The 22,691-nt window shown below is 42.5% G+C and overlaps 1 protein-coding gene across 1 annotated transcript; it reads right to left on the reverse strand.

Moving 5' to 3' along the window:
• Positions 1-9,203: 9,203 nt before the first annotated feature.
• LOC118942041 (TBC1 domain family member 9B-like) lies at positions 9,204-13,498 on the reverse strand. Its single transcript, XM_036955911.1, has 2 exons — positions 13,279-13,498; positions 9,204-9,349 (listed from the first exon to the last, which is right to left on the reverse strand). The coding sequence occupies exons 1-2, from the start codon at positions 13,477-13,479 to the stop codon at positions 9,224-9,226; spliced, it is 327 nt and encodes a 108-aa protein (XP_036811806.1). The 5' UTR covers positions 13,480-13,498; the 3' UTR covers positions 9,204-9,223.
• Between the last annotated feature and the right edge of the window lie 9,193 nt (positions 13,499-22,691).

Raw genomic sequence — 22,691 nt, forward strand, 5'->3', positions numbered from 1 at the left:
AATTATGTTTCATTCTATGGCAGCAATATGTTTAAATTCTGTGTACAAAGGTAAGATTTTAGGTTTTAAATTTCAATAAAAGTCAAATACAGTTTTCCACTCAGCGTATCAGAGCCCGGGTACACATTTAGGTTCACAAGTGAGTCTAGAGGCCTGTGTGTGATTTGTTTATGTGACCCTTTGTATACTGACAACTATAATATTTACTATCCATCTCATTTTCGGGAATGCTTTAAAAAAAAACCGGCAGATGTAGAAAAGGTAATTAATTGTCATACTTGACTAAAAGTAAAGATACCTTTTATAGAAAAAGACAAAAGTGAAAGTCACCCAGTAAATTTCTACTTGAGTAAAAGTCTAAGAGTATTTGCTTTTAAATATACTTAAGAATCAAAAGTAAATGGAATTGCTAAAATGTACTCAAAAGTAAAAGTAAAAATATAATCCTTTTCAAATTCCTTATATTAAGCAAACCAGACGGCACAATTTTTTTTTTCTTTCTTTTTTTATTGACGGATAACCAGGGGACACACTCCAACACGCATAATTTACAAATGAAGCATTTGTGTTTAGTGAGTCCGCCAAATCAGAGGCAGTAGGGATCACAAGGGATGTTCTCTTGATTAGTGTTTGAATTGGACAATTTTCCTGTCACAATGTAATGGGTACTTTTGGGTGTCAGGAAAGTAAAAGGTACAAAAATATAAACAGTAAATTAATACAGATACTCCAAAAAACGACTCAAGTATTTTTACTTTACATCACTGAAAAACGGAAGCATAACGGCCCAATGGAAGTGAGTGTGGTGGGGCGGGGAGGCGGTGAAAAAATTCCGCATTTCCCAACTTTATGCAAATCACCAGCGGCAAACGGTAGGCGATGACCAATCATATCGAGTGGTTCCAATGACGAGTTGTCACTGTGACCCAACGTGGGAGACCTTTTTCATAAAAGATAGCTGACAAAAATATTGGGATGGAAGTAAATGTAAGAACACCGAGCAAACATTTAAACGCAACATTCAACAATTTCAAAGATTTTACTGAGTTACAGTTCATATAAGGAAATCAGTCAATTGAAATAAATAAATTAGGCCATAGAAGAACTGGGACATTTTCAAATTGTGTACAGATCCTTGCGGCATGGGGCCTGTGCATTATCATGGTGAAACATGAGGTGATTGTGGCGGATGAATGGCACAACAATGGGCCTCAGGATCTCGTCACGGTATCTCTCTGTGCATTCAAATTGCCATTGATAAATTGTTGTCCCTAGCTTATACCTGCCCATAACATAACCCCACTGCCACTATTGGGCACTCTGTTCACAATGTTGACATCAGCAAATCGCTTGCCCATACAACGCCATACACGCTGTCTGCCATCTGTCCGGTACAGTTGAAACCGGGATTCATCTGTGAAGAGCACACTTCTCCAGAATGACAGTGTCCATCTAAGGAGAGCATTTGCACACTGAAGTCGGTTACGATGTCGAACTGCAGTCAAGTCAAGACCCTGCTTTTCATGCTGCTGGGACTGTGAAGGCATTCACCGCAGCCTCGAGACCCCACATAGTGTAGCCTACGAATTCGTTGTCTGATAATCTTTTTTTATTTCGCTGTGTAAATTGACTGGATATATTCACTGCATTAAGACTAACATTGAGCTTATTAATAATGGACTAATATGCATATGCTTCTAACTTAGGCTATTAGGCTACATCTCAAGTCTGTCTTCATTGTTCTGTTACACAATAACGAACCTGGCCTCTCCGCTGCCACTTAAATCTTATGGAGTCACAGGAAAAGCCAGACAACAAAAGGTTGTTGGACATGTATTTCAGCTTATGTTCTTGAGCCTAGTAATAGCCTTTTGGAGGAGAGATGCACGCTTGCTCTTTCTTGCTTAATGTAAAATAGGCTACAGTTTTAAGAACGGGCGGGGATTTGGAAAGGAGAAGCCCATATTTCTCTATAGTAGGCCTAACACCGATTACATACTGACAAAATGCACATTATGAGTGGCCTGCTAATGTACCTTTCTGGACCTTCTAAACAGTCGAAAATAGGCCCAAATTGATCCAAGTGCTTGCATAATCAAACCTAGGCTGTAGGCCTATGCAGTTATTTCGGCATGAACCAAAACTGTACGTTTGGGTGGTTATTCAAATTTGTCTACATTACTGCAGTTTACAGCCTTGGACAATAATTGTGTACTCACTTGATAACAAGCCCAGGTAGGTATAATTTTCTTGTTTAAAAATGTAGGCTTAATCCATAGTGGAGCGTTGAGTGCCTGAGAACCACAGAGCCAGCCTTTAGGAACTCATTACAGATCTGCCATTTTATAATCTGTTAACGTTTTTTATTTTATACTTCAATATTTAGCTCATGAATGGCCTAATATCTAGATAATATTTTGCCTCTTTCTTCGGCTACACATCAATAGCCTCTCCCATCTGTTCCCGTGTGTAATAGGTTGTACCCCATGCAAGTAGGCCTAACTATAGTAGGCCTAACACCGATTACATACTGACAAAATGCACATTATGAGTGGCCTGCTAATGTACCTTTCTGGACCTTCTAAACAGTCGAAAATAGGCCCAAATTGATCCAAGTGCTTGCATAATCAAACCTAGGCTGTAGGCCTATGCAGTTATTTCGGCATGAACCAAAACTGTACGTTTGGGTGGTTATTCAAATTTGTCTACATCACTGCAGTTTACAGCCTTGGACAATAATTGTGTACTCACTTGATAACAAGCCCAGGTAGGTATAATTTTCTTGTTTAAAAATGTAGGCTTAATCCATAGTGGAGCGTTGAGTGCCTGAGAACCACAGAGCCAGCCTTTAGGAACTCATTACAGATCTGCCATTTTATAATCTGTTAACGTTTTTTATTTTATACTTCAATATTTAGCTCATGAATGGCCTAATATCTAGATAATATTTTGCCTCTTTCTTCGGCTACACATCAATAGCCTCTCCCATCTGTTCCCGTGTGTAATAGGTTGTAGACCATGCAAGCCTCTCCGGAATAGACCATTCTTCTTCTCATGACATTCCAGGAAATGCTATAGGCTACAAAAGCTATAGAACAGTAATTTTGATCATTTTTATTATAAACCTATTCGGGGAAAGAAGCAGGTTTGTTCTTGTTAATTGCTTAATGTAAAACAGGCCTATGGCATAGAAAATGCATGTTGAGGAAAGTTGAGGAGAGAAAGTGCATTGCTGTGATCACTTTTGGCCAAACGTCGTTGCACTTATGCATTGCAAAAGTTGTACAGGACAGAGAGATGAGCACAGTAAACAAGAAGACCCAAAGGAATTGACAACCATTAGAAAAATGGAAATCACTTGCAAACCACTTGATCAAGGAGGCAATTACATAGGCCTACTGTAAAAGATGCACAGGCTAAACAGCATTTGTTGTTGAATTTCTACTATAATTTCTACTAAGTTACTATATTTTTCATTATGCCTACATTTGAACAATTATTTGCAGTTATGTAGCCTATAGTTTATCATTATAGTTATCATTATTGGCTTGGTGGATGGCGCTTAACTCTAACACAACACAACTAATGTTATCACTGCAGAACTAGTAGGTCTATCTAACGTTAGCAAACTTGAATGAAATAAATATAAAATTACACTTAATACATTTATACCCTGTTTTCTCCCCAATTTAATGGTATCCAATTGATAGTTACAGTCTTGTCTCATAACTGCAACTCCCATACGGACTTGGGAGAGGCAAAGGTCAAGAGTCATGCATCCTCCAAAACACAATCCAACCACTGCTTCTTGACACAATGCCCACTTAACCCAGAAACCAGCCGCACCAATGTGTTGGAGGAAGCACCATGCACCTGGCTACCGTGTAAGCGTGCACTCCACCTGGCTCACCACAGGAGTCACTAGCGCATGATGGGACAAGGACATCCGTGCCGGCCAAATCCTCACCTAACCCGGACAATGCTGGGTAAATTGTGCAGCCGGCTGCGACAGAGCCTGGACTCGAACCCAGAATCTCTACTGGCACAGCTAGCACTGCGATGCAGTGCCTTAGACCACTGCACCACTCGGGAGGCCATCAATACCTATACACTTACACTTGTTTACTTGACTTTTATACTCTATAAATTGAGTCCTTCAAATAATTTACTCTGGCAAATTTGCCACCTTCGGCCTGCAGTAAGGAAGTAAAGCGGAAAGTCGAAATCCATCACTTCCGTTGTTTGGCTGTGCCCATAGCAACGTTCGAAAATGAGGTGGACAGGCAAGTGCAGAATTTGTAAGGAACCATGTTTACCCACAAAACCAGGAGAGTAAAGAGAACAGACAGACACTTTGACCTGTTCATCATGACCAAAGAGCCACCACCTTGGGTCTTGACAGTTGACCTTTGCTGATTTGACCAAGCATGAGGGGTGGAGAAGAGGGGGCAGGGGAGTGCAGGGCAGCCCAGCACTGAGCATCCGTCCTAGGGGCTGACAGGGAGACCTCTTCCCAGCCTATCTGGAGCCCAGCCCAGGGCCCTGACCTTTGGAGGGGGCTGGTGGACCCCAGTCGACCCAGGCACAGGTGACCCTGATGCTGATGACGGTTTAGCTCTGGGAGCTGCTTCACCTTTAACATGGGTCGGTCACCCTGCCATGTCAGGGTAGGTACAGGAGAGCTACAGAGGTCATGCCAGTATGCATTTGGAAAGACCATGGTTACGGCCCCTTCAAGGATTTTAAAGGAAATTACTGTTATATGGAAACTCCTAACTCAGCAGCTCCCAAACTAGGGGTTGCAACCCCTTGCGGGGTCGCCTGATATGAACATGGGGTCACGTGAGAATTTACAAAATCCTGGGAAAAAAATGATATAAAACAAAATATATTATAATAACATTCTTTGCATCTCAAAGCATTGTAATGTGGTTAACCTAAAAAAATCTAAATTTAAACTATTCAAATCTAAAATAATAAATTCAACCAGAGAGTATCCTTAGATCATAGGAAAAGGCCGCACTTGACGGTTGCATTTGAATCATTCCCACGGTGAATGGCTCGCTAGGCTATTGTAACGCTCGTCGTCGTAAGGAAGAGTGGACCAAAGCGCAGTGTGGAAAGTGTTCATGATCTTTATTGTCAAGAATCACTCAAACAAAAATAACGAATACAAAAAAACGAAAGCGAACAGTTCCATCAGGCACAAATACTAAATGGAAGAAAACACCCCACAAAACCCAAACGGAAAATGACAACTTATATATGATCCCCAATCAGAGACAACGATAGACAGCTGCCTCTGATTGGGAACCACACTAGGCAAAAACAACGAAGAAATAGAAAACATAGATTCTCCTACCCGAATCACACCCTGACCTAACCAAACATAGAGAATGAATAAATAAGGATCTCTAAGGTCAGGGTGTGACAGCTATGAAACCAAACACTATTGCAGAGACAGATAATACCGGCTGCAATTGATATGATGAAAACGTGTGGGAGGCAGAGGCACAAACTCACACCGTTGTCAGATAACACTAGTAAACAAATAATGTATGCTATTGCTAGCAATCAAGAGGAAACTCACTGAATGACTCAAAAACTCCCCGGCTTATGCTCTCCAAATGGACATCAGCTACGGCTGTCGCGTAGAGTAGGCCAGGAGGCTAAACTGAAAAGCCTCAATCAAATAAAAAGATGGCTGAGCCGCAAAAGTACTTCTGTGCAAGGGTGTTCATTTACATAGTGAATCTGGAAGAATAACAACAATACTGCCACCATATGTCACGTTGTTCCAATTATTTGCTTTCTTTTTGGAGAGTTTAGACACTTTGCCTTGAGGTGGTCTGTGACTGCTGCGCTTTCTGTGACTCTGTGACTGTCTACTTTTCTACATTTATTTTATTTTTCCTCTTTTTGTTATTTTTCCCATCAGTCTTTGTATTGTTTGATTGAGGCTCAGCATCCTCCGAGCAAAACTGCATCTTGTGAGACAGTTTCTTCATGGGATTTCTCTCCTCTTCCTCCTTGACCACAACATTATCTGAACCATTTTCAAGGTTTTGGAATTTGTCACTCACCTCCTCACTTATCACTTTACTGTCCGCAGGAATGTCATCCTGTGTGGTTGGATTATTTTGTTGGGCTGATTTATTTTTATTCTTCTTCCTAGCTGGTTTTTCAATCATTTCATTTTTGACACTACATCCCTCACATACCTCCTCTTGTTTAATAGTTTTTTCATCATCCTCCTCAATGATTTCTTTGTCATCAGCAGCACCTTTGTCCTCTGCTACATTTTCACTCCCATGCTCTTGTGGATCTTCCTGCTCTGTGGTTTCCTCAGTGCAGGCCTCTTTAGACTCAGCACTGGTCTTTGGAGCTGCCTCAGTGATCTCATTGCTGGTGTCCATGGAAAGACTTGTCTCAGTCTCTACAGATTCTTCCACAGTCACCTGGTACAAGCTTTCCACCTGTGTTCCTGGCTCAGTCTGGCCATCTGTAGCCCCCTCATTTTCGTCTACTCCCTTCTTCTACTCCAGGATATGATGGATCATGGGGATGCCGAAAGACAGCGTCTTACCTGTCTCAACTGCCCCAACAATGTCCATATGGTCTCTGATAGCAGGTGGCAATGCCAGAGCTTGAATGGCCGTGGGTGATCCGAACCCTAGATTGCTCAGTGCCTTCAACACTTGGTCAGGGACAAACAGATCCTTCCACGCTGTCACATCTGATTATTGGTCAGAAGCAGTCCCCGCCCATCCATAACATTGATAAGTACAATAAATGTTGCTTAACTTAAACATGAACGCTTGTCTGTATATTCTTTATACCATAACAAACTGTTACTGTCAGGAGGTAAGAATAAAGTGTGTAATGTATGAACTAAGATAGCGAAGTTAACTTAGTGTCGACCCACATTGCTAACGTAGCTGATAACGGAGGAGGGAGTGAGTGTGTGTGTGTTAGTGTACCAAACGCTACCCACGGCCAGTGATGGAATTCTTGTCACAGCGGCGATGCCGATGCATTGACTTTTGTTCGCTATACATGTCGGGGGATGCTGTAAGGGGTGCGTACTGGCGGCAGAGAAGTCAGACGCAGGAGAGCAAAAACTGTGCAGTTTAATAACAAACAAAAAACACCGGAAAACAGAACAATCAAAGAATGGTTACAAACCCGACACACACCAGGACAGACGTGCACAAGCACTTACAATAAACAATTACCGACAAGGACATGGGGGGGAACAGAGGGTTAAATACACAACATGTAATTGATGGAATTGGAACCAGGTGTGACGAAGGACAAGACAAAACCAATGGAAAATGAAAAGTAGATCAGCGATGGCTAGCTCGGTGACTTCGACCGCCAAACACCGCCCGAACAAGGAGAGGAGAAGTCGTGACAGTACCCCCCTCCCCCTTGACACGTGGCTCCAGCTGCGCTTCGACACCGGCCTCGGGGAAGACCCAGAGGACGAGGCGCAGGGCAGTCCGGACAAAGACGGTGTAACTCCTGCAGCATTGAAGGGTCCAACATGTCGTCGACCGGAACCCAGCACCTCTCCTCCGGACCATACCCCTCCCACTCGTTTTGAACGGTTATCTGACTCGGAATTCTAACTCTGGAACTTGGTCCTCTTTCTAGAGCTCCGACCTGAAGATCACTGACGTCATGATTTGACCTCGTATTTTTCCAAGTTCCCAGTTGTCTTTAAAGCACCATAAAACTCATGGTTCCACTTCACCCGCTTATATCAGTGTGAAGCTGGATTCAGTGCTCTCGTCTGCATTAAAACAAAATATCGATCCATTTTGGATGTGACAGCAGAGATGAGGTGAGAACTGTTGACCATGCCCCCTGACTTTAAGAACCTCCTACGCGATATGTTTCAAGCACACCCATCTCATGGTGAAATGGTAAGATGAGTAAGACTTTATGTCAGACTATTTTGCAATTGACTGTCATAGCCCCACATTTAAAGTATGTGATGGTGAGTTGAGAAGACAATCAGAAATACTGGGTTAATATTTTTCAATTGACTACCTTCGCCCCAAATAAAATGTTTAACCTCTCTAGGGTAGGGGGCAGCATTCGGAATTTTGGATTAAAAGTTAAACAAATTAAACGGCCTACTACTCAGAAGATATGATATGCATATAACTGGTAGATTTGGATAGAAAACACTTTAAAGTTTCCAAAACTGTGTTTGAGCCTGTGGATTACTGAAGAAAACGCGTTAACCTTTCTGATCTCCCCATCCCGGATCCGGGTTCGTGAATACAGACTCAAGCTCATTACCATAACGCAACGTTAACTATTCATGAAAATCGCAAATGAAATGAAATAAATATGCTAGCTCTCAAGCTTAGCCTTTTGTTAACAACACTGTCATCTCAGATTTTCAAAATATGCTTCTCAACCATTGCAAAACAAGCATTTGTGTAACAGTATTGATGGCTAACGTAGCATTTAGCATTAGCATTCAGCTGGCAACATTTACACAAAAAAACAGAAAAGCATTCAAAAAAATCATTTACCTTTGAAGAACTTCAGATGTTTTCAATGAGGAGACTCTCAGATAGCAAATGTTCAGTTTTTCCTTAAAGATTATTTGTTTAGGACAAATCGCTCCGTTTTCTGCGTCACGTTTAGCTATGAAAAAAACCCTGTATCCAGGATTGTGTAAATCTATCAGCAAGCTCATTAGCATAACACAACGTTAACTATTTATGAAAATCGCAAATGAAATGAAATAAATATGCCATCTCTCAAGCTTAGCCTTTTGTAAACAACACTGTCATCTCAGATTTTCAAAATATGCTTCAACCATAGGAAAACAATAATTTGTGTAAAAGTAGCTAGCTAGAGTTAGCATTTCGCGTTAGCATTTAGCGTTAGCATTAGCGTTAGCATCCAGCACGCAACATTAACAAAAACATAAAAGCCTTCAAATAAAATCATTTACCTTTGAAGAACTTCTGATGTTTTCAATGAGGATACTCTCAGTTAGATAGCAGATGCTCAGTTTTTCCAAAAAGATTCCTTGTGTATTAGAAATTCATGCAATGAAAAGTCCTTATAGAAAATTGGAAAACTGAATCGACCACAGCCCACATCAACTACTGAGTTCTTATCACCCTTAGAACCTTCAGCAATCGTTCTATTTCTATGGTAATTAGCAGCTCAGTATTTCTATTGTCAGTCTTAGCTGTCACTCACCCACAACCCTGGTGTTGTAGTAGTCTGGCAGCATCCTCTCACACAGAGCCACCAACAGCCAGAAGGCCTCCTCCTCTGTACAGTACAGCAGCAGCACCGACGTCACAATGTTCATCGCCTGGAGGGGACAGGCATCGATCATTGTCTACTCTTCTGCTTGTGCAGCATCACAAATGTTATTTCCTGTCTTAGTGAATTTCTAGTTCCAAGTTATTAGTCGTATGTACGGGATACGCATGATATACATCTTCCAATGAAATGCTTACTTGCAGGTTCTTCCTCGACAAGTCAACGACAACAATAAATAATATGAACTAAGTAAAATGTCAGTAGAATAGAAAACATTTTAGCATAAGGACAATACAAGAAGGCACAATTTATAGTCCAATATTTACATGTGTATTGGGGAAGGGGGGATAAGTGTATACATTGAGCAGTATAACAAGAGTCTGGTAGCAGCAGTTGTGATGTGTGTGTGTGTAGCATGAATGTATATATGTGTCTGTGTGGTTGTGTGCTAAGGTGCGGAGAATCAGAACAGTCCAGTTCGTGTTCAGGCAGTCTGCTTGTAGATAGAAGCTGTCGCTAAGTCTGTTCGCATCAGACATCATGCACTGAACCGGTCTGCCCGACGGTATGGACCATTGAGTGAGACGGGGGACACACTTAAGAATGAACAATAAGAAGACAAACTGAAGAGAAGGAAGAATCAGAGACAAAAACAGGCAGAAATAGCCTTACAGTAAAGAATAGACCACCAGACTACGGTAGTTTCTTTGCAAGGTTTCTGTTAGCCGTTAATGGCCGGCGTTTGGCCGATAAAAAAGAAAAGCCAATAAATAAAATAGTCCCTTTTCACCTATTAATTAAAACACCAGTTCATGCAAATACATTTGACTGGTCATGCTTATCCATCTATAGGTAAATTTGCATAATTTAGGGGAAATACATTGGCACCTGTACAGTATATTCATTATGCATCTTATTTATCAAACATGTACAGCATACAAATACAAAACCTTTGAGCGGAAAATCTGTCAGAGCGCGAGAGCTGCTGCTAAAACATCTCAAACAGCAAATGCATAGGCAGGCTTCATCAGCACATCACACACCACTTTGCAATGATCTGGAGGCAGTATGCTTTTTCAAAACATATACTTAAATCGTTTGGAACCTGAACATTTTAAATCGATATCGAGGCATTACCTTGCTTCAAAGTAGCCTAGCCAAAATCTGACCATATCAGTGGAGGCAATTATTTTATATTAACTTTCTTTCATTGTCCTGTAGCCAAATGCACAATCCTAATCATATTAGCATAGTAGCCCATGCTAGTTGTTGCATATTAGATCTATCCGCTTTCAACATTTCTAAACGGATATTTTCATCTCTGTTACTTGAAACCACTAGCATGTGCGGTGCCTTTTTGACAACGTTTTACCCCCGCTAATAGCATTATGGAAGAAACATTTGCGCATAGCCTACTGTCTTGTGCGCATATAATGTGAAGAAATAAATTGTTTATCAACATTTTAAGCTAAAACGCTCTGATCTGTTGCGTCAGACTCATTGCTTAATTTTTTAAATGATAATAATAATAATAATGTAGCCTAGGCCTACTGGTTGTATGAATTTGGGATCTATCGTCCATAGTCCGTTTGGAATAGGCTATTTCTTTCCCGACGAGCTGGCCAATAAATTAGGTAAACCTGCGTGGGATAGTAAATTGACATTAGCTAGTGATCTTGCTATTCGTTACTCGTCTTTTTGGCTGAGGAAAAGTAAATGTGGACAGTTATTCAAAACATCTTCAAAGTTCACATGCGAATTCGGTAAGAACTGCACATCGTTGCATCCTCGTCTTGCATGTTCTGTTAATATGATTTACCACAATCTAAATGTGATTTCTGTCATTCTGAGCACCGTGGGTGGATGCCGTAATCAGGCTACTCACCCAACGCATATGGGTCCGGCAAATTTCTGAACTATCCTGTAAATAAATACAGAAATGTCCGGTGCCACATTTTTTAAAGGAAAGCCTGTTTCCCTGTCCCATATAATTCAAGCACTATTTCCAGGGAATGCTTAGGACGCTAGGCCTTCGTTCCAATCTCATTATCAGCTTGAGGCTTTTCATGTTTGAGTCAACTCAAACAGTCAGTCTGATTCAGATGGCATTTCCAGGAATTTAATTCCACTATAGCATTACATTGAGTTCTTTCAACTACTTCAAAAGCATCCAACTCAACTGCCCACTCTCTGGAACCAAATTCTGCATTCCAGAGAAGTTTCTAAATATAACAGATTGTTTTAGAGTTTGCTACTTAATAAACCTAAGTGTAAGAAATCTCACAGCCATCTCACAGCCAGTGACCATGTTAATTGGTTTTAACATTTAAACAACAAAAAGGAACCTAACAAGTTTCCAACATCACCAGGCAACAGTGGTGTGCCCTCAGGGCCAGCAAAGCCTTCTCTGCTGGCCTAAACATCATCAGAATATATATTTAAAAAATATATATATTTTCCCACAAATATGTATTAAATTATTCCCCAGAGTAAGAGTTATACTCTTCATTTCATAGCTTTCCTCTTGGTTGCACTGCTTCCAGCCCCAGGTTGAGATTTGGAGGGATGGTCTTTATGTTAGATCTTTTATCCAATCATATTCAGCCATCATGTGTTGCCAGGGGTCTAAAATCTGCCCTCAGGACTTCAGAATCTTAAAGTGAATGGAAATTAAAATTTAGTTTCAACCAATCAGCTTTAGAGTTGGCTATTGTACACCTGCTGGCTGGCTCCAGTGTTACACAGGAGCCAGCTAGCAGGCGTAGTGCGTGCACGTCTTTTGATTGGATTACCAATATTGAGAGGCAGGTCCTATGGGCAGGTCTATGCAGAACCTCAGAACTAGGAAACTGAATTTGATGAATTTAATTTGCGTACTACTAAGCTGTTTTTTCAACCCACAATGGCAGAAGGAGGAGAAGATATCGATTTGGTCGAGCATATAATTATAACGCCATTCTCAAGACGAACTTTCAAGAAAAGTTAGACATTGTAAGGAGAGTTCGCCCGATGCCGACGCTACAAAACCTGTCACAGGCGGGAAAGGGGTTCGTTCGCCACTTTCAAAGTTCCAACTACGAGCGCTATCAATGGCTCACAGGCTCCGAGAAGCACTGCAAACTGTACTGCTGGGAATGCCTATTATTTGCAAGTGATCAATTTGGTGTTTGGAGCCACACTGGCTTTGCAAACTTGAGTTGTCTAACCAAGGCAGCAACGAGACACCAAAGTACGGCTGAGCACTTACAAGCAATGGTGCTTTTGAAAACTTTTGGGGGGACACTCGGGGGACACCCGAGTGGATCTACAGCTCAACAAACAAGCGCGCAGGGTAACAGAGCTGCACAATGAAAAGGTGAAGAAAATTAGGGAAATATTGAAAAGATTGATTGTGTCATGTTTTTGGGTAAACAGGAACTTTCATTTAGGGGACACAATGAAAATGCTGACTTTTTTTTGGACTTAAAGCTCAAAGTTTGTGGACCAGAAATGGATAGAAGAAGAATATTAATATAACTCTGTTGCACTCGACTATGTTCTTGCCTATTAGTTGAACTGTACTGTATTGTACTCTTCCCCTGCAATTCTCAGAATAAAAATGTAAATTTCAAGGTGACGCAAAGCCTGGTTATACTGCGTTTCTGTCAAAATGTATAGTGTCTAGAGCCATGGCATCATAATGATGGTAATAAGAGGTGGATTAATTCGGGGGGGGGGCGGACTGTGTAGGACCTCACTGAAGGCCCAGGCCCCAGGCACGCCACTGCCAGGCAAGCTCTATCCTGGAACCCACAAGGAAAACGGAAGAGAGGGCACCCAAGAAACACCTGGCAGCGGGAGCTTGAAGCAGACACCAAAAGATCTGGCATAAGATGGAACAAGACTGAGTGTGATGGAGAGTCATTGATGGCCTATGATGCTCCCTGGAGAGTGATGATCCTAAGTAAAGTAAAGTTGTTGTTTTTTAAGTTGTCATACCTGGCAGTATCCTATGCCAGGGTTGCGGCAGGCGTAGGCGGTGAGGACCCTGCGGAGGGCAGCGATGCCCATCTCATTCTGGAAGGCGTGGTGCTCGGGCATGGAGCGGTGCAGGTCCCTCTCGATCTCCTCCGTGGCCAGGGTACAGCGGCCCATGGCCTGCTCCACCAGCTCAGCATAGTAGCCAGGGTGGGTGGCCATCTCATTCTGAGCCCCTGGAGAGGAGATGTATGGTAGTAAAAGGGTTAATTCAATGGATTATGAGGCAGATTCAGTCCATATGGATTTGTCAGTCGGCAAAGGATCTAACGTTTAGATCCTTTTGATTCTATCCGTTGTATGACTGGTTGTTTGTTTGTTGTATCAACAAAAACATGAGCCAACTTTACATATTTGCTAGAAAACACAAAGTCGACAGATTCCTGAAAACAGACTAGTCATTCCAGATATCATTGCAGGACACAATCCTGGTCATTGAGTGCTATCATTTTACATAGAGGAAACAGCCAAAGTACAAAAACACATCCACATAGCAACACAATCCAGCGGTTCCGTTTCTAGGTTCTCTCATTATTGTGTAACCCTTGCTTTGCTAGGCCGCATGACTCAGGAATCTAGTTGGTCAGCTGATACCAGATGAGTCAGAAAGGAATGATGGAGGGGAGGGGTCAGCTTGGTGACGTTGCAATAACAACACTTCCCTCGTCAATATGGCAGAGACAATGAAACACATTACCTTCAAGTCACAAGATAGGAGTGAGTGCTCCGTTTTATACATCACATTTGGCTACCAAAAAAAATCCATAAATTCAGTCCTCAAAACGCAAACTTTTTTCCAAATTAACTCCATAATATCGACTGAAAACATGGCAAACGTTGTTTAGAATCAATCATCAAGGTGTTTTTCACATATCTCTTCATTGATACATCGTTCTTGGACACATGCTTTCTCCCCTGAATCAAATGGTAAAGTAGTAGCAGCTGGCAATTGCGCACCGAATTCGACGCAGGACACCAGGCGGACACTTGGAAAATGTAGTCTCTTATGGTCAATCTTCCAATGATATGCCTACAAATACGTCACAATGCTGCTAAGACCTTGGGCGAACGACAGAAAGTGTAGGCTCATTCTTTGCGCAATCACAGCCATATGAGGAGAGAATGGAAAACAGAGCTTCAGAAATTCTGCTAATTCCTGGGTGATGCATCATCTTGGTTTCGCCTGTAGAATGAGTTCTGGGGCACTTACAGACAAAATCTTTGCAGATTCTGAAACTTCAGAGTATTTTCTTTCCAAAACTGTCAAGAATATGCATAGTCGAGCATCTTTTCGTGACAAAATATCGCGCTTAAAACGGGAATGTTTTTTATCCAAAAATGAAATAGCGCCCCTAGAGCTCTAACAGGTTAACAAAACGGAGGTTTTTGGATATAAAGAGACTTCATCGAACAAAAGGAACATTTATTGAATAAATGAATGTCTTCTGATTGCCACCATATGAAGATCATCAAAGGTAAGGGATTAATTTTATCTCTATTTCTGAGATTTTGTAATGCTTCTGCTTGGCTGGTTACTGTTTGTAATAATTTGTCAACTGGGCTATGTTCTGGGCTAGGTATGTTCTGGGCTAGGTATGCTTTCGCCGAAAAACATAGTATAAATATGACACTGTGGTTGGTTTAACAAGAAGTTCATCTTTAAACCTATTTAAAATATGTTTTGTTTTCTGAATTTTTATAATGAGCATTTCTGTAATTGAATTTGGCGCTCTGCAACCTCACAGGATGTTGGCCAGATGGGACGCTAGCGTCCCACATACCCTAGAGAGGTTAACAATGGCTACATAATTATTCAGATATCAAAATGGGGTCATGGGCCAAAAAAGTTTGGGAAACCCTGCTCAGTGGTTCCCAAACGTTTTATAGTCCCGTACCCCTTCAAACATTCAACCTCCAGCTGCATACCCCCTCTAGCACCAGGGTCAGCGCACTCTCAGCTGTTGTTTTTTGACATTATTGTAAGCCTGCCACACACACACTACACAATACATTTAAACATAAGAATGAGTGTGAGTTTTTGTCACAACCCGGCTCGTGGGAAGTGACAAAGAGCTCTTAGAGGACCAGGGCACAAACAATAATATAATAACAATCCATAATTTTGCTCTTTATTTAGTCATCTTACATATAAAACCTTATTTGTTCATCAAAAATTGTGAATAACACACCACGGGTGTGAAGGGTGTGCTTGAAAGGTTGCACATAACTCTGCAATGTTGGTTTTTTTTGGAGAAAGTCTTTAATCATGTTCCACACACAGTCTGTGCCTGTATTTAGTTTTCATGCTAGTGAGGGCCGAGAATCCACTCTCACATAGGTACGTGGTTGCAAAGGGTATCAGTGTCTTAATGTCTTAACAGCGCGATTTGCCAAGGCTGGATACTCTGAGCACAGCCCGATCCAGAAATCTGGCAGTGGCTTTTGATTAAATTCAATTTTCACAGAACCGCTTGTTGCAATATTGATGAGGCTCTCTTGTTCAGATATTGGTGAGTAGACTGGAAGCAGGGCATGAAAGGGATAACGAATCCAGTTGTTTGTGTCATCCGTTTCCAGAAAGTATAGTACCTGCATAATTGCGCACCCAGCTCACTCAGGCACTACATCACATTTGACATTGTCCCCAAACTTGAGTTCATTTGCACACAAAAAAATCATACAATTGTAATGCTCGTCGTTAAATGAAGACCAAGGTGCAGCGTGGTAGGCGTACATTTTCTTTAATTTCAAATGTTCCACCAAAAACAATAAACAACTCAACGACCGTAAAGCTAGGAGTGCAAAAACATGCAACACACAAAGACAAGATCCCACAACTGAAGGTGGGAAAAAGGGCTGCCTAAGTATGATCCCCAATCAGAGACAACGATAGACAGCTGCCTCTGAACCATACTCGGCCAACAAAGAAATATAAACATAGATTTCCCACCCTAGTCACACCCTGACCTAGAGGGCGTGACAACAATGATGGAAAGACCTGTGTGTTGTCCTTGTTAATGCAGACAAAAAAAAGCTCCAACTTCTTAAACATAGCCTCAATTTTGTCCTGCACATTGAATGTAGTTGCGGAGAGTCCCTGTAATCCTAGATTCAGATCATTCAGGTGAGAAAAAACATCACCTGGACAGTCCAGTCTTGTGAGAAACTCGTCATCAGGAAAGCGGTCAGACAAGGGAAAATGATGGTCAGTAAAGAAAACTTTAGGCTAGTCTCTCAATTTAAAAAAATGTGTCAATACTTTGCCCCTTGATAACCAGTGCACTTCTGTAAGTTGTAAAAGCGTTACATGGTCGCTGCCCATATCATTGCATAATGCAGAAAATACACGAGAGTTCAGGGGCCTTGCTTTAACAAAGTTAACCATTTTCACTGTTGTGTCCTAAACATCTTTCAAGCTATTAGATATTTCCTTGGTAGCAAGAACCTCTCGTGGATGCTGCAGTGTACCCAAGTGGCGTCTGTAGCAACTGCTTGCATGTGCGTTACCATGGCATTATGTCTCCCAACATATCTTGACCACCAAAGTTCATTTGATGTAACAAAGCTGTCCAGTAATTTAAAAATGTTCTCTCATGTTGTCCTGGTTTTCAGAAGAGGATGTCTTCCTTAATTTACCTCCCATAAACGTAACGGACATATACCTGGAGCTGTGCCATGCCTGCCATGTCTTTTGACTCATCCAGCTGTAATGTATATAATTCATTGGCTTGTATGAAAAGCAGTAATTGTTTCAAAACATCTCCTTCCATGTCACTGATGTGTCGTGAAACAGTGTTGTTTGATAAAGGCATTGTCTGTATAGTTTTTTTGGCCTTTTCCCCCAGCATTGTCCCAGCCATAACTGCTTCAGCAGGATGAATTAAGTCCTCCACAATGGTATGGGGCTTGCCTGTCCTAGCTACTTGGTAGCTCACTATATAAGACACTTGTAGCCCCTTCTTATTAATGGTTGCTTTTATACATGTCTCACTACTCAAACGTTGTCTTTATTCTCGCTCAAAAAACTCCTGTGGTTTATTTTTCAAATGGTCATGTTTAGTTTCTAAATGTCTGCACAAGAGTGAAGGTTTCCAGCAAGAGAGTAACAGTTAATGTGATTGGATGTTCATTATTTGACTTGGCTACCGGTATTTAAAAATATATATATATATATTTCACCTTTATTTAACCAGGTAGGCTAGTTGAGAACAAGTTCTCATTTGCAACTGCGACCTGGCCAAGATAAAGCATAGCAGTGTGAACAGACAACAACACAGAGTAAATAATAAACAATAAACATGTCGATAACATTTTTATCTATATACATTGTGTGCAAAAGGCATGAGGAGGTAGGCAATAAATAGGCCATAGGAGTGAACAATCACAATTTAGCAGATTAACACTGGAGGGATAAATGATCAGATGAACATGTGCAGGTAGAGATACTGGTGTGCAAAAGAGCAGAAAAGTAAATAAAATAAAAACAGTATGGGGATGAGGTAGGTAAATTGGGTGGGCTATATACCGATGGACTATGTACAGCTGCAGCGATCTGTTAGCTGCTCAGATAGCAGATGTTTAAAGTTGGTGAGGGAGATAAAAGTCTCCAACTTCAAAGATTTTTGCAATTCGTTCCAGTCGCAGGTAGCAGAGAACCGTAAGGAAAGGCGGCCAAATGAGGTTTTGGATTTAGGGATGATCAGTGAGATACACCTGCTGGAGCTCGTGCTACGGGTGGGTGTTGCCATCGTGACCAGTGAACTGAGATAAGGCGGAGCTTTACCTAGCATAGACTTGTAGATGACCTGGAGCCAGTGGGTCTGGCGACGAACATGTAGCGAGGGCCAGTTGACTAGAGCATACAGGTCGCGGTGGTGGGTGGTATAAGGTGCTTTAGTAACAAAACGGATGGCACTGTGATAAACTGCATCCAGTTTGAGTAGAGTATTGAAAGCTATTTTGTAGATGACATCGCCGAAGTTGAGGATTGGTAGGATAGTCAGTTTTACTAGGGTAAGTTTTGCGTGAGTGAAGGAAGCTTTGTTGCGAAATAGAAAGCCGACTCTAGATTTGATTTTGGATTGGAGATGTTTGATATGAGTCTGGAAGGAGAGTTTGCAGTCTAGCCAGACACCTAGGTACTTATAGATGTCCACATATTCTAGGTCGGAACCATCCAGGGTGGTGATGCTAGTCGTGCGTGCGGGTGCAGGCAGCGAACGGTTGAAAAGCATGCATTTGGTTTTACTAGCGTTTAAGAGCAGTTGGAGGCCACGGAAGGAGTGTTGTATGGCATTGAAGCTCGTTTGGAGGTTCGATAGCACAGTGTCCAAGGAAGGGCCAGAAGTATACAGAATGGTGTCGTCTGCGTAGAGGTGGATCAGGGAATCGCTCGCAGCAAGAGCAACGTCATTGATATATACAGAGAAAAGAGTCGGCCCGAGAATTGAGCCCTGTGGTACCCCCATAGAGACTGCCAGAGGTCTGGACAACATGCCCTCCGATTTGACACACTGAACTCTGTCTGCAAAGTAGTTGGTGAACCAAGCAAGGCAGTCATTAGAAAAACCGAGGCTATTGAGTCTGCCGATAAGAATATGGTGATTGACAGAGTCGAAAGCCTTGGCCAGGTCGATGAAGACGGCTGCACAGTACTGTATTTTATCGATGGCGGTTATGATATCGTTTAGTACCTTGAGCGTGGCTGACGTGCACCCGTGACCGGCTCGGAAACCGGATTGCACAGCGAAGAAGGTGGGATTTGAGATGGTCAGTGATCTGTTTGTTGACTTGGCTTTCGAAGACCTTAGATAGGCAGGGCAGGATGGATATAGGTCTGTAACAGTTTGGGTCCAGGGTGTCTCCCCCTTTAAAGAGGGGGATGACCGCGGCAGCTTTCCAATCCTTGGGGATCTCAGATGATACGAAGGAGAGGTTGAACAGGCTGGTAATAGGGGTTGCGACAATGGCGGCGGACAGTTTCAGAAATAGAGGGTGCTGATTGTATGGGTCCAGGTTTTGCAGCTCTTTCAGAACATCTGCTATCTGGATTTGGGTAAAGGAGAAGCTGGGGAGGCGTGGGCTGAGCTGTTGGCCGAGGTTGGAGTAGCCAGCCGTTGAGAAATGCTTGTTGAAGTTTTCGATTATCACAGATTTATCGGTGGTGACCGTGTTACCTAGCCTCAGTGCAGTGGGCGCTGGGAGGAGGTGCTCTTGTTCTCCATGGACTTTACAGTGTCCCAGAACTTTTTGTAGTTAGAGCTACAGGATGCAAATTTCTGCTTGAAAAAGCTGGCCTTTGCGTGTATTGGTTCCCGACTTCCCTGAACAGTGGGGACTATCGCGGGGACTATTCGATGCTATTGCAGTCCGCCAAAGGATGTTTTTGTGCTGGTCGAGGGCAGTCAGGTCTGGAGTAATTTTTTTTATTTTACCTTTATTTTACTAGGCAAGTCAGTTAAGAACAAATTCTTATTTTCAATGACGGCCTAGGAGCAGTGGGTTAACTGCCTGTTCAGGGGCAGAACGACAGATTTGCACCTTGTCAGCTCGGGGGTTTGAACTTGCAACCTTCTGGTTACTAGTCCAACACTCTAACCACTAGGCTACCCTGCCGCCCCATGGAGTGAACCAAGGGGGTTTGAACTTGCAACCTTCAACCTTCTGGTTACTAGTCCAACACTCTAACCACTAGGCTACCCTGCCGCCCCATGGAGTGAACCAAGGGCTATATCTGTTCTGCATTTTTTGAACGGAGCATTCTTGTCTAAGATGGTGAGGAAGTTACTTTTAAAGAATGACCAGGCATCCTTAACTGACGGGATGAGGTCAATATCCTTCCAGGACACCCGGGACAGGTCGATTAGAAAGGCCTGCTCGCAGAAGTGTTTTAGGGAGCGTTTGACAGTGATGAGGGGTGGTTGTTTGACCGCGGACCCGTAGCGGATACAGGCAATGAGGCAGTGATTGCTGAGATCCTGATTGAAGACAGCAGAGGTGTATTTGGAGGGCAAGTTGGTCAGGATAATGTCAATTAGGGTGCCCATGTTTATGGATTTAGGGTTGTACCTGGTGGGTTCCTTGATGATTTGTGTGAGATTGAGGACATCTAGTTTAGATTGTAGGACTGCTGGGGTGTTAAGCATATCCCAGTTTAGGTCACCTAACAGAACAAACTCTGAAGCTAGATGGCGGGAGATCAATTCACAGATGGTGTCCAGGGCACAGCTGGGAGCTGAGGGGGGTCGGTAGCAGGCGGCAACAATTTGACATTGTGTTGTTTTTTCGCTGAACACTAGATGGTTTAATTTTCTTTTTGGCAGTGAAACAAGGCTACTCAGCTGAGATAAAAAGCTCACCAAATTGTTTAGCCCCATTGGAAAATATAAATGTGCTGTTTGAAAAATGTGAATATAAAAAATTTGTATATATATATATATATATACACAGTATATCACAAAAGTGAGTACACCCCTCACATTTTTGTAACTATTTGAGTATATCTTTTCATGTGACAACACTGAATAAATTACACTTTGCTACAATGTAAATTGGTGAGTGTACAGCTTGTATAACAGTGTAAATTTGCTGTCCCCTCAAAATAACTCAACACACAGCCGATAATGTCTAAACCGCTGGCAACAAAAGTGAGTACACCCCTAAGTGAAAATGTCCAAATTGTGCCCAAAGTGTCAATATTTTGTGTGGCCACCATCATTTTCCAGCACTGCCTTAACCATCTTGGGCATGGAGTTCACCAGAGCTTCACAGGTTGCCACTGGAGTCCTCTTCCACTCCTCCATGACGACATCACAGAGCTGGTGGATGTTAGAGACCTTGCACTCCTCCACCTTACATTTGAGGATGCCCCACAGATGCTCAATAGGGTTTAGGTCTGGAGACATGCTTGGACAGTCCATCACCTTTTCCCTCAGCTTTTTTAGCAAGGCAGTTTGGGGTCGTTATCATGTTGGAATTACTGCCCTGCGGCACAGTCTCCGAAGGGAGGGGATCATGCTCTGCTTCAGTATGTCACAGTCATGTTGGCATTCATGGTTCCATCAATGAACTGTAGCTCCCCAGTGCCGGCAGCACTCATGCAGCCCCAGACCATGACACTCCCACCACCATGCTTGACTGTAGGCAAGACACACTTGTCTTTGTACTCCTCACCTTGTTGCCGCCACACACACTTGACACCATCTGAACCAAATAAGTTTATCTTGGTCTCATCAGACCACAGGACATGGCTCCAGTAATCCATGTCCTTAGTCTGCTTGTCTTCAGCAAACTGTTTGCGGGTTTTCTTGTGCATCATCTTTAGAAGAGGCTTCCTTCTGGGACGACAGCCATGCAGACCAATTTGATGCAGTGGACGGCGTATGGTCTGAGCACTGACAGGCTGACCCCCACCCTTTCAACCTCTGCAGCAATGCTGGCAGCACTCATACGTCTATTTCCCAAAGACAACCTCTGGATATGACGCTGAGCACGTGCATTCAACTTCTTTGGTCGACCATGGCGAGGCCTGTTCTGAGTGGAACCTGTCGAGTTAAACCGCTGTATGGTCTTGGCCACCGTGCTGCAGCTCAGTTTCAGGGTCTTGGCAATCTTCTTATAGTCCAGGCCATCTTTATGTAGAGCAACAATTATTTTTTTCAGATCCTCAGAGAGTTCTTTGCCATGAAGTGCCATGTTGAACTTCCAGTGACCAGTCAGTATGAAGGAGAGTGAGAGTGATGGCACTGTCACACCCTGACCATAGTTTGCTTTGTATGTTTCTATGTTTTGTTTGGTCAGGGTGTGATCTGAGTGGGCATTCTATGTTGGATGTCTAGTTTGTCTGTTTCTGTGTTTGGCCTGATATGGTTCTCAATCAGAGGCAGGTGTTAGTCATTGTCTCTGATTGGGAGCCATATTTAGGTAGCCTGTTTTGTCATTGTGGGTGTGGGGGATTGTCTATGTTAGTTGCTTGTGTCAGCACAGTTCTCATTATAGCTTCACGGTCGTTATTCGTTTATTGTTTTGTATAGTTTGTATTCAGTGTTCAGTGCTTTCTTTAATTAAAAAATCATCATGAACACATACCACGCTGCATTTTGGTCCGCTCCTGACGACGATCGCGACAGGCACCAAATTTAACACACCTGCTCCCCATTCACACCTGAGACCTTGTAACACTAATGAGTCACATGACACCGGGGAGGGAAAATGGCTAATTGGGCCCAATTTGGACATTTTCACTTAGGGGTGTACTCACTTTTGAGTACAAAATAAATGTGTATTTTTCACCGTTTAATACATTCACTTATTCACTCAAAATGCCCCATACAAAGAGTAGAATAGCAAAAGTCTACAACACCTAATACACAATC

Source organism: Oncorhynchus mykiss, chromosome 20, assembly GCF_013265735.2.
Source record: "Oncorhynchus mykiss isolate Arlee chromosome 20, USDA_OmykA_1.1, whole genome shotgun sequence".
Classification (NCBI taxonomy): Eukaryota; Metazoa; Chordata; class Actinopteri; order Salmoniformes; family Salmonidae; genus Oncorhynchus; species Oncorhynchus mykiss.

Excerpts from the sequence above, each read along its gene's own strand:
- LOC118942041 (XM_036955911.1), bottom strand. The coding sequence starts at position 13,479 with ATGGCCACCCACCCTGGCTACTATGCTGAGCTGGTGGAGCAGGCCATG. Across the intron at positions 9,350-13,278 it reads CTGGCATAGGATACTGCCAG|GCGATGAACATTGTGACGTC; the intron begins GTATGACAACTT and ends TGTCCCCTCCAG.